This window comes from Bubalus bubalis, chromosome 11 (genome assembly GCF_019923935.1).
Source record: "Bubalus bubalis isolate 160015118507 breed Murrah chromosome 11, NDDB_SH_1, whole genome shotgun sequence".
In the NCBI taxonomy this organism is placed as follows: domain Eukaryota; kingdom Metazoa; phylum Chordata; class Mammalia; order Artiodactyla; family Bovidae; genus Bubalus; species Bubalus bubalis.
In genome coordinates, this window is record NC_059167.1 from 76,192,347 (window position 1) to 76,205,465 (window position 13,119).

Consider the following 13,119-nt stretch of genomic DNA (forward strand, 5'->3'; position numbering starts at 1 on the left):
CAGAGGAGCCTGGTAGGCTGCAGTCCCTGGGGTCACTAAGAGTCAGACACGACTGGGCGACTTCACTTTCACTTTTCACTTTCATGCATTGGAGAAGAACATGGCAACCCACTCCAGTGTTCTTATCTGGAGAATCCCAGGGACGGCGGAGCCTGGTGGGCTGCCGTCTATGGGGTCGCACAGAATCAGACGTGACTAAAATGACTTAGCAGCAGCAGCAGCAATGTTGAGCTATTATTGCTGTGTCCTGTAGATATATCATGAGAATTTTTCGATATTTTTCAAAAGTATACTCTTATGTTTTAAATTCAAAACTCATGATGGCATTCAACATGACAGGTATTAATCTGATAGATTTATTCTGGGACATAGGACAAATTTCAAACTTTTAAAAACTGGAATCATATCAAATATGTTCTTAGACTACAATAGAATTAAACTAGAAATGTATTAGGCATATTCTCAAAACTTTAGGAAAAAACACACTGAATAACCCATGAGTAAGAAAATCAAAGTTGAAATTAGAATATATTATTAATGGAATGCAAATGAGAACAACATAAAAAATATGCAATATGTAGATAAAGTAGTGCTGAGATGGAAATTTGTAGCAGCAACTGATCTTATTTAAAAGGTTTATAAGAAAGAATTTAAATCAATAATTTAATCTCTAAGTTTAGGAAAAAAATATAAAATTAAATCCAAAGAAAGAAGAAACTAAATAATATAGGTAAAGGAAGAAATATATAAATTTCTTAAATAGAGAAAAATAAATGAACCCAAAAGCTAGTTCCTTGTAAAGAACAATAAAATTCAGAAAAATTTAGCCACACTTTCAAGGGGAAAAAGAGATTACACAAACTAATAATATCAGGAGTTAAAAAAAACAATTATTATGATTATTACATAAATTTAAAGAATGCTAATAGAACATTCTGAGCAATTTCATGCCAATAAATTTGATAACTTAGCTTGAATGCACAAAATCCTAAAACCATTAATTACCAAAACTAACTCAAGAACAAACAGATAACTTGAATTGCTGTATATTTACTAAAGAAATTTAATTTGTACTTTAAAATCTTCCCACAAAGGAAGCTTCAGACCCAGTTGCTCATCTGATGTATCTGCCAAACAGTTATTCAAGATATAATCAAATAAGAAATAATCAAACTCTCAGAAGATAGATTATTAAAGGAAAAATATCTTTAATATCCCCTGTAATACTTCTGGTGTACATTAAGTTATTAAAAGCATGTGAATATATTTGCACATATTTGTGGAATATGTTTCTCTTCTCAGTCATTTCCAATTCAGGCTCATTGTGGTCAGAGCATGTATTCTATATGAAATACAGTGAGACTTTTATGGGCTCGCCTATGATCTATCTTTAAGAATGACTGGTGCACTTGAGAAGAACATTTGCTTGTCATTGTTGAGCGCAGTAGTCTATAAATAGCAACTAAGTCAAATTTGTAGATCACGTTGTTCAAATATCCTGTAAGCCTTAGTCGCTCATTTGTGTCCAACCCTTTGAGACCCCAAAGACTGTAGCCCACCAGGCTCCTCTGTCCATGGGATTTTCCAGGCAAAAATACTGGAATGGGTTGCCATACCCTCCTCCAGGGGATCTTTCCAACCCAGGGATTAAACCCGGGTCTCCTGCATTGCAGGCAGATTCCTTGCCATCTGAGCCCCCAGGGAAGCCCATCTCTACTGACAGCAGCTCACATATACTGTCAATTTTTAAAAAATTAATCTCAATATAAGCTGTTGGATTCTCTACTTCTTTATTAATATATGTTTAAACGCCTATAGTCCAGCACATATAATGGTCTCCGACTCCATAAAAAATTTTATAAGTACCTAATTTCCCACATTAAACCCCACTATACTGAAAATAACTAGAGTGGTTTATGTAACCTCCAACACAATCTAAGTACCAATAAGTATCATTATCATAATCAGATTGAAATCAGTTGAAAACAGATTTTAACATCCAGGGAGGATTTGTAATAGCTCATTAGTAATGATCATGAAGCTCTGAAAAACAATCAAGTGAGATATTTGCATGATATTTTTTCCATAAAACCATTTTCCTTTCATATATCCACCAACTTTGAGGGGGGAAGAATATATATGTTTTCAAGAATTTTCAAACTTTTTAAGCTGCTCAAAACAAGTCCGCAGCATAACATTTGGCTTTTAATGATGTTTTGCTGGTTATTGATCTCTGCCTAGAATCCTGATGATATTCCTCTAAATCATAGAAGAAACAATTTCAGATAAGTCAACAACTCTCTTGCTTAAAGTACTAAATATAAATTCTTACTGCAATTAGAATAAAATAAAACTTATCTCAGCCCAAGAGACCTTAGTTATTTGACCCTTACATATAAATTAACACCTAAAATCTCTCACACTTATTCATTATACTGCAACCATTCTGGTGTTTCTTTTATGTTCTTAAACACACAAAGTGTATTCTCTTGTTATGCATAATTTTCCCCCACTAGTTACAATAAAGTGAAGTGAAGTCTCTCAGTTGTGTCCGACTCTTTGCAACCCTGTGGACTGTAGACTACCAGGCTCCTCCATCCATGGGATTTTCCAGGCAAGAGTACTGGAGTGGGTTGCTACTTCCTTCTCCAGGGGATCTTCCCAACTCAGGGATCAAACCCGGGTCTCCCGCATTGTAGGCAGACGCTTTTACCATCTGAGCCACCAGGGAAGTCCCAGTAGTTATAGTAGTACATTAAAAATGAAAGGCACTCAATGAAAAGCAGTATTTGTTAAATGAATGAAAGATTTGCAGCCAGAATTTCTGGTTCATGACTTCATATTATGAAACCTATTCAGAAAAACACATGCCGGCTCAATATCCTCCTCATGGAAGCTTTCACTTCCTGGTTGCGAAGGGTATAAATCACAGGATTCATCAAAGGAAAGATCACTGTATGGAAAAAGGAAACCACTTTGTCTGCTGATAAGGCTGTGAAGGGACGAGTGTAGATAAAGATGGCAGGCCCAAACATGAGAAGTATAATAATGACGTGAGTGGTGCATGTGGACAGCGCCTTGCTCTTCCCTTCAGAAGCAGACCCACTTACACGGCAGAGGATGACTGCATAGGAGGCCAGAAGGCCCAGAAAGCACAGCAGGGTGAGCAGGCCACTGTTGAAGACCATCAGGAGCTCCACCACAAAGGTGTCAGTGCAGGCCAGCTTGATGACCTGTGGCACATCACAGAAGAAGTTGTCCAGTCGGTTTGGACCACAGAAGGGCAAGCGGAGGATGAGGGCCACTTGGATAATGGAATGAACAAAGCCTCCAAGCCACAGAGCCAACAGCAAGGCATAGCAGGTTCTAGGGTTCATGACAGTCGAATAGCGTAAAGGACAACAGATGGCAATGTAGCGGTCAAAGGCCATCACGACAAGGAGTAATCCCTCCCCTCCTCCAAGGAAATGCAAGAAGAAGAGCTGAGTGATGCAGCCTCTGTAGGAGATCACCTTCTTCTCAGAGAGGAAGTCCACCAGCATCCTGGGAGCCACAATGAAGGAGTAGGATGCATCCAGGAAGGCCAGGTTGCCCAGGAAGAAGTAGAGGGGGGCTGTGAGACCGGGGTCTGACCTGATGGTGAGGATGATGAGGAAGTTTCCAGGGAGGATGATGATATAGAAAACTAAGATCAGGGCAAAGACCAGGAGCTGTATATTTTGAGACTGGGTCAGACCAAGGAGAATGAATTCTGTCACCACTGTGCTATTTTCTATCTTCATCTCCTGTGCCTGTAGTGCATGGGAGAGTAGAGAATTTATTTCCAGTTCTTCTCCCACTAAAAACTGTGAATTCTACATCTATGTTATACCATTGCTGCTGTTGCTGCTGCTAAGTCACTTCAGTCGTGTCCGACTCTGTGTGATCGCATAGACAGCAGCCCACCAGGCTCCCCCATCTCTGGGATCCTCCAGGCAAGAGTACTGGAGTGGGCTGCCATTGCCTTCTCCAATGTTATACCATTACTCTCCCACAAATGAAGAAATCTCTTCTACTCTTTACCTGAGTGCATGCTACTGCCTCAGTCGTGTCTAACTCTTTGTAACCTATGGACTGTAGCCTGCCAGGCTCCTCTGTCCGTGTGATTCTCCAGGCAAGAATGCTGGAGTGGATTGCCATGCCGTACTCCAGGGAATCTTCCCTGACCCAGGGATTGAACCCACGTCTCCTGCACTGCAGGTGGATTCTTCACCCATGAGCCACTGGGGAAGCCACTTCCACCCTCTATTCTTCTATAAATCATTAAGTGCCAACACCCAAATCTTGAAGCCACACTGTTCTGCTTCTGTCCTGTGCTCCTGTTAACTGCTCTCTCATGCAGCACTCTGTCCTGCCCTGCATTTGTTTATGATTCGCATGAGGCATATGAACTTTTTTAAATTCTTCAAATTTTTATTTGAATGGGGGGGAGGTGGTAAGATGGAAATTGACAGCAAAAAGGAATGGCAGAGTTTTTTAAGGCAAGAAACATTCCATATCTCATCTGTAATGGTTACAAGTGCCTTTTTTTTTTCCAAAATTTATTGAACTATTAAACTATACAAACATTAATACATTTACTGTATGTAAATTATACCTTAGGGGATGTTTGCCTAAAACATTTTTAAAAACCTGCTTTCTTAAAATATTTCCTTTTTCTCTATAGAATATTAACCCATCATCCTGGTCTAAATAAAAAGAACCCTGGTTGTTCTGGAGGAATTGAGATCTGTGGCTTATCTGTACAGTTGTCTCTAAATTGGCAGTGTACTTATCCAGTGTACAGGATAATTTATTGGGATGAAAATTTGAAGACCCAGTGTAGGCCACCTCAAATGTGGCTCAATGGCATACTGATTATTTTGAATTAAAGTTAGTTAAGAAATGGTCAATGCAAGGGAGACACTCTGATCCTTCTTTCTGTCTCCCTGAAAGCAGGAAAAAATCTCTTCATGGCACCACCTGCATCTTGGGGTAAAAGGACACCCTTGTCCCTAGAGACAGGGAATTTAAGCGAGAAGCTCATATAAACAAATCTTGTTATTTTTTATTTTTCTACCCCAAACCCAGACTCCATTTAGGTTCTTTACTAATTGACCATCTAAAGCCTAAATTTCTTTGTCCTATCTGTTACAAAGTTCCTGTTTTTTCATCTAGAAAGTATTAAAGCACCTACTTTGGCCAGTTGTTTAAATCTCATTTCTGTAAGACCTCTATGCTTGTGATTAAATTGCCTTGCATAAATTTTATTATTAGTCCAACCACAAGAAGTCAAGATGGGTAGAGAAGAAATTTCCCCATCCTACACAAAAACAATAACGGTAGAATTTCTATGTATATATGATTATATCCCATTCTTTGTAATTCTACTTTTGAAAGTGTCATAATGAAAATGAATATAAAAATGTACAAATAAAATACACATGTTGCTTATACATGCTAAAAAGTTGTTTATTTTAGGATGAAACATTTTCAGAACTTGAAGACTTGAACTAGATGATAATACTGCACTGTAATATATAAGTATATCCATTCAAAATGTAAAAATATCTGATTTTGTGTGTCTAAACCCAAACAGATTAACTAATAGCAGATGTTTTTATATATGGCTGCGTCTGCTGCTAAGTCGCTTCAGTCGTGTCCAACTCTGTGCGACCTCATAGACAGCAGCCCACCAGGCTCCCCTGTCCCTGGGATTCTCCAGGCAAGAACACTGGAGTGGGTTGCCATTTCCTTCTCCAATGCATGAAAGTGAAAGCGAAAGAGAAGTCGCTCAGTCGTGTCCGACTCTTAGTGATCCCATGGACTGCAGCCCACCAGGCTCCTCCGTCCATGGGATTGTCCAGGCAAGAGTACTGGAGTGGGGTGCCATTGCCTTCTCCGTATATATGGCTAAAATCTGGAATTATTAAAGAGGCAGTTTACATCACATAGACACATGGATATGTATACAAATGCACATATGCACACGCACACATGCACAAGCACATGAATTGTTTCCCAAGGAAAACTGAAGCACAAACATTTACAAATGGCACAATCCAAACTAACCTTTCCATTCTGTTCTTTCCTTCCTTTCTTTTTTCCTTTCTCCCTTCCTCTTTCCTTCCTTTCCTTCCTTCCTTCCTTTTTTCCTAGCATTCATTGGCTTAAATATTTATCTTTTTTTTTCTGTGTATAATAAAACCTGCTGCTAGAAAAGTAAGTCAGGAATCTCTCTGTCCTTATTCCTAAGTTATGTGCACCTTGCACTCTATTATACAATTGGTTATTTCATACTGTTTCAGATATCAAGACTGTCTTTAGGACATAAGAGAAAACTTTAAGTATTAAAGGTTAAGGGTTCCAGATTTTTCCACTGTGCTTGGATTTCCTATCATGCACTTATGATCTTCTATTGACTCCTTAACAGATCGTACTGATTACCATCTAACATCCCTCACTTCTTTCTCTAGTAATATGATATATAAATTTAAGACCAAGAAAACTGGTATCTTAATAAAAGTTTTATGTATTCTCAATAAAGTAATTCTAAATATTCAGAGGAACAAGAGTGATATCATTAAGAACAGATAAAAGATGTTACTGTATTACTGAATTCAGATTTCAAATAATTAAAAAAGTTTGCTTCTGCTATAACAGCTCACCATTGCATTATGAGACAGTGGATGTCCCACCATAAAAGCTATAAAATGTTTCCATTTATTCCTTCTTCCTGTTCCTTATAATATGATGATTGACAAATATATTTACCTCTCTAGCAATCCAACATTGCCCTCACACAGCAAGCTCCACCTCTTAACAGAAGGGACAATAACTTTTTATTTCCACCTTTGTTATTAAATATCTCTTCTCTTGAAGCCAGACCTCTTAACATTTGAAAACAACAACCAATTTGTGATGCAACAGCGAATACACTCTGGGAATTCTAAGGCTAACCAAACTGTAGAACTCTTTTAAAGGGAATTTTTAGAATGCCAACAAGATTGAAATATTAGAGTAGAGATATGCTAGGTGCAAATATTCAAATATCAGTTAAAGAGACATGGCCTTTCTATTGGAGTCTAAAATTAACATTTCATAAGTGACAGAAATGATGGAATGATGAGAATATTTATTAGGTCTGAATGAATAGAAAGTCAAGGGAGGTTTATATTTTATACTGTAATTCAAAAAAGAGAAAAGTAGTGTAACTGACAGAAAATCCAAGGTATATCAAGAAAGAAAATAAATGTGGTCAAGTAGATAGTAACTATGTTAGATTCAGCATAACTTCTGGTGACAAAGGGATAGGCAAGGAGAAAATAAATGATGGTCACAAAGCCTCCTCTGAATAATCCTTCTAAAGAAAAAGAACTGCATGTTGTAGGACTGATTAAAAGCTCAGAGGAGATGTCCTCCATACAGAACCAATTTGGTCTTCATATTTACTGTTTTTCATTTTAAGTTTTGCTAAAGCAATGATGGGGTTTCCCAGGTGGCACAATGGTAAAGAATCCCCACCTATGCAGAGGACATGGGTTGAATTCCTGGGTCGGGAAGATGCCCTGGAGGAGTAAATGGGAACCCACTCCAGTATTCTTGCCTGGAAAATTCCATGGACAGAGGAGCATGGTGGGCTACAGCCCATGGGACCACACAGTCAGACATAACTGAGTGAGCATGCACATCAATGATGCAGAGCTATTTATTTTTCAATTTAATGTTATTAAGCAGAAAAAAATAATTAGGAATCATGCAGAAGACAACATAATTTAAACTTTAGTAGATTTGATTTTGTTTTAAAGACACAGATTTTCTATTTAAAAAATTAAAATACTAACCACATATTTTACAAATAAAAACAATGCATAATCAAACATATTTCGTTCTAATTTATAATCAGTTCAGAAAAAAAGAGGTAGGAGGAATGACAAAAGGGAAAAGTAAAGTAATAAAGAGACATACAAAGCTATGAAGATAAAAATAATAGATAAAGAGGAAGGGGAAATTAAGGATACCAATACATGCAAATGCAGCTATGAAATTAAAAGACGCTTACTCCTTGGAAGGAAAGTTATGACCAACCTAGAAAGCATATTAAAAAACAGAGACATTACTTTGCCAATAAAGGTCCATCTAGTCAAGGCTATGGTTTTTCCAGTGGTCATGTACTGATGTGAGAGTTGGACTATAAAGAAAGCTGAACACCGAAGAACTGATGCTTTTGAACTGTGGTGTTGGAGAAGACTCTTGAGAGTCCCTTGGACTGAAAGGAGATCCAACCAGTCCATTCTAAAAGAGATCAGTCCTGGGTGTTCATTGGAAGGACTGATGTTGAAGCTGAAGCTCCAATACTTTGGCCACCTGATGCGAAGAGCTGATTCATTTGAAAAGACCCTGATGCTGGGAAAGATTGAGGGCAGAAGAGGAGGGAACAACAGAGGATGAAATGGTTGGATGGCATCACCAACTTGATGGACATGGGTTTGGGTGGACTCCAGGAATTGGTGATGGACAGGGAGGCCTGGTGTGCTGTGGTTCATGGGGTTGCAAAGAGTCAGAAACGACTGAGCGACTTAACTGAACTGAATACATGAAAAGACTGTATTAGGAAAATAAATGAATATGAAAGGATAGAGAGGTATAAAAATGTATATTCTGAAAATCACGTATTCAAGTAGACAAAGGATAAAAGAAAGTTTTCTTTAAAAAAAAAAAATTAAAATATGCACAAAAACACTTGAGAAGAAAAATTCCTGTCTTGGGGTACATTACAATCTCTATTGCCACCAAAGACTTTTTTAAATATTATTTTTTAATAACTATAGACATAATCAGGGACCTTGCTTCCTAATGTTTGCCACAATACTTAAAATTAACTAGATTATCTAACTAGTCCTCATAACAGAGACTTCATATTACTGCTGGTAAAAATTGATAATTTTAGACAATCTTAGTAATTAAAGTCATGAACCATGCTGTATTTTAGTGTTCAGTTCAGTTGCTCAGTTGTGTCCGACTCTTTGCGACCCCATGAATCACAGCACAACAGGCCTCCCTGTCCATCACCAACTCCCGGAGTTCACTCAGACTCACGTCCATTGAGTCAGTGATGCCATCGAGCCATCTCATCCTCTGTCATCTGCTTTTCCTCCTGCCCACAATACCTCCCAGCATCAGAGTCTTTTCCAATGAGTCAACTCTTCACATGAGGTGGCCAAAGTACAGGAGTTTCAGCTTTAGCATCATTCCTTCCAAAGAAATCCCAGGGCTGATCTCCTTCAGAATGGACTGGTTGGATCTCCTTGCAGTCCAAGGGACTCTCAAGAGTCTTCTCCAACACCACAGTTCAAAAGCATCAATTCTTTGGTGCTCAGCTTTCTTCACAGTCCAACTCTCGCATCCATACATGACCACTGGAAAAACCATAGCCTTGACTAGACGGACCTTTGTTGGCAAAGTAATGTCTCTGCATTTCAATATGCTATCTAGGTTGGTCATAACTTTTCTTCCAAGGAGTAAGCGTCTTTTAATTTCATGGCTGCAGTCACCATCTGCAGTGATTTTCTCACATCCATACATGACTACTGGAAAACCATAGCTTGACTAGACAGACCTTTGTTGCAAATGCAATGCCTCTGCTTTTTAAGATGCTGTCTAAGTTGGTCATAGCTTTTCTTCCAAGGAGCAAGCATCTTTTAATTTCACAGCTGCAGTCACCATCTACAGTGATTTTGGAGCCCAAGAAAATAAAGTCTCTCACTGTTTGCACTGTTTCTCCATCTGTTTGCCATGAAGTGATGGGACCAGATGCCATGATCTCAGTTTTTTGAATATTGAGTTTTAAGCCAACTTTTTCACTCTCCTCTTTCACTTTTGTCAAGAGGCTCTTTAGTTCCTTTTTGCTTTCTGCCATAAGGGTAGTGTCTTCTGTGTATCTGAGGTTATTGATATTTCTCCAGGCAGTCTTGATTCCAGCTTGTGCTTCATCCAGCCCAGCATTTCACTTGATGTACTCCTCATATAAGTTAAATAAGCAGGGTGACAATATATAGCCCTGACGTACTCCTTTCCCAATTTGGCACCAGCCTGTTGTTCCATGTCCAGTTCTTGTTGCTTCTTGACCTGCTGTATCAGGAGTCAGATCAGGTGGTCTGTTATTCTCATCTCTAATTTTCCACAGATTGTTGTAATCCACACAGTCAAAGGCTTTGGCATAGTCAATAAAGCAGAAGTAGATGTTTTTCTGACACTCTCTTGCTTTTTCAATGATCCAACGGATGTTGGCAATTTAGTCTCTGGTTCCTCTGCCTTTTCTAAATCCAGCTTGAACTGGAAGTTCATGGTTCACACACAGTTGAAGCTTGACTTGAGGAATTTTGAGCATTACTTTGCTGGCGTGTGAGATGAGTACAATTGTGCGACAATCTGAACATTCTTTGCCATTGCCTTTCTTTGGGATTAGAATGAAAACTGACATTTTCCAGTCCTGTGGCCAGTGCTGAGTTTTCCAAATTTGATGGCATATTGAGTACAGCACTTTCATAGCATCATCTTTTAGGATTTGAAGTAGCTCAACTGGAATTCCATCACCTCCACTAGCTTTGTTCATAGTGATGCTTCCTAAGGACCACTTGACTTTGCATTCCAGGATGTCTGGCTCTAGGTGAGTGATCACACCCTTGTGGTTTTCTGGGTCATGAAGATGTTTTTTGTCTAGATCTTCTGTGTATTCTTGCCACCTCTTTTTAATATCTTCTGCTTTTGTTGGGTCCATACCACTTCTGTCCTTTATTGTACCCATCTTTGCATGAAATGTTAATAAATAATACATTCATTCATTTTAAAATTAATTATTTAAAAATAATCTGTACAGTGAGGAGATCTCCTTCCCACCTTAATCTCCTGTGTCCATTTCTCCTCACATCTCACAGCAGAAAATTAATATTAATTTCTGTTGTGTCCTTCAAAAATTGCATGCATTTACAAGAAAGCATAAAAATAAGTTCTTGATTATATTTCCTTAGATATAATTTATAAGCATGAAAATGCACAGGTAAGTGTGGACTTGCATATTTGTGTCAAATGTTAGCACTCAAGGAACCACTATTCCAAACAAGATGTAGAATGTTTCCTTCATTCATTCCAGAAAATCTCTTTGTGATCTTTGTCATTCTCCTCTGCAAATACTACCATAGTTAGCAACCACTTTCTAATTTCTAACATCATAGACTAGTTTTGCTTTACCTTAGGTTTTATCAAAATGGAATCACATGACATGTATTTTTTTAATCTGGCTTTTAACTCAGTATTAAGATTTTTTTTAATTTTATTTTATTTTTAAACTTGACATAACTGTATTAGTTTTGCCAAATATCAAAATGAATCTGCCACAGGTATACATGTGTTCCCCATCCTGAACCCTCCTCCCTCCTCCCTCCCCATTCCATCTCTCTGGGTCGTCCCAGTGCACCAGCCCCAAGCATCCAGTATCGTGCATCGAACCTGGACTGGCAACTCGTTTCATACATGATATTTTACATGTTTCAATGCCATTCTCCCAAATCTTCCCACCCTCTCCCTCTCCCACAGAGTCCATAAGACTGTTCTATACATCAGTGTCTCTTTTGCTGTCTCGTACACAGGGTTATTGTTACCATCTTTCTAAATTCCATACATATGAATTAGTATACTGTATCGGTGTTTTTCTTTCTGGCTTACTTCACTCTGTATAATAGGCTCCAGTTTCATCCACCTCATTAGAACTGATTCAAATGTATTCTTTTTAATGGCTGAGTAATACTCCATTGTGTATATGTACCACTGCTTGCTTATCCATTCATCTGCTGATGGACATCTAGGTTGCTTCCATGTCCTGGCTATTATAAACAGTGCTGCGATGAACATTGGGGTACACATGTCTCTTTCCCTTCTGGTTTCCTCAGTGTGTATGCCCAGCAGTGGGATTGCTGGATCATAAGGCAGTTCTCTTTACGGTTTTTTAAGGAATCTCCACACTGTTCTCCATAGTGGCTGTACTAGTTTGCATTCCCACCAACAGTGTAAGAGGGTTCCCTTTTCTCCACACCCTCTCCAGCATTTATTACTTGTAGACTTTTGGATCGCCGCCATTCTGACTGGTGTGAAATGGTACCTCATAGTGGTTTTGATTTGCATTTCTCTGATAATGAGTGATGTTGAGCATCTTTTCATGTGTTTGTTAGCCATCTGTATGTCTTCTTTGGAGAAATGTCTATTTAGTTCTTTGGCCCATTTTTTGATTGGGTCATTTATTTTTCTGGAGTTGAGCTGTAGGAGTTGCTTGTATATTCTCGAGATTAGTTGTTTGTCAGTTGCTTCATTTGCTATTGTCTTCTCCCATTCTGAAGGCTGTCTTTTCACCTTGCTAATAGTTTCCTTTGATGTGCAGAAGCTTTTAAGGTTAATTAGGTCCCATTTGTTTATTTTTGCTTTTATTTCCAATATTCTGGGAGGTGGGTCATAGAGGATCCTGCTGTGATGTATGTCAGAGAGTGTTTTTCCTATGTTCTCCTCTAGGAGTTTTATAGTTTCTGGTCTTACATTTAGATCTTTAATCCATTTTGAGTTTATTTTTGTGTATGGTGTTAGAAAGTGTTCTAGTTTCATTCTTTTACAAGTGGTTGACCAGAGTTCCAGCACCACTTGTTAAAGAGATTGTCTTTAATCCATTGTATATTCTTGCCTCCTTTGTCAAAGATAAGGTGTCCATATGTGCGTGGATTTATCTCTGGGCTTTCTATTTTGTTCCATTGATCTATATTTCTGTCTTTGTGCCAGTACCATACTGTCTTGATAACTGTGGCTTTGTAGTAGAGCCTGAAGTCAGGTAGGTTGATTCCTCCAGTTCCATTCTTCTTTCTCAAGATTGCTTTGGCTATTCGAGGTTTTTTGTATTTCCATACAAATTGTGAAATTATTTGTTCTAGCTCTGTGAAGAATGCTGTTGGTAGCTTGATAGGGATTGCATTGAATCTATAGATTGCTTTGGGTAGTATACTCATTTTCACTATATTGATTCTTCCAATCCAGGAACATGGTATATTTCTCCATCTGTTA

At 38.3% G+C, this 13,119-nt stretch overlaps 1 protein-coding gene across 1 annotated transcript; it reads right to left on the reverse strand.

Annotated features, from left to right (window-relative positions):
• Positions 1-2,855: 2,855 nt before the first annotated feature.
• Positions 2,856-3,788, reverse strand: LOC102399750 (olfactory receptor 4N2-like). The gene has a single exon (XM_006052394.4). The coding sequence runs from the start codon at positions 3,780-3,782 to the stop codon at positions 2,856-2,858; it is 927 nt and encodes a 308-aa protein (XP_006052456.2). The 5' UTR covers positions 3,783-3,788.
• Between the last annotated feature and the right edge of the window lie 9,331 nt (positions 3,789-13,119).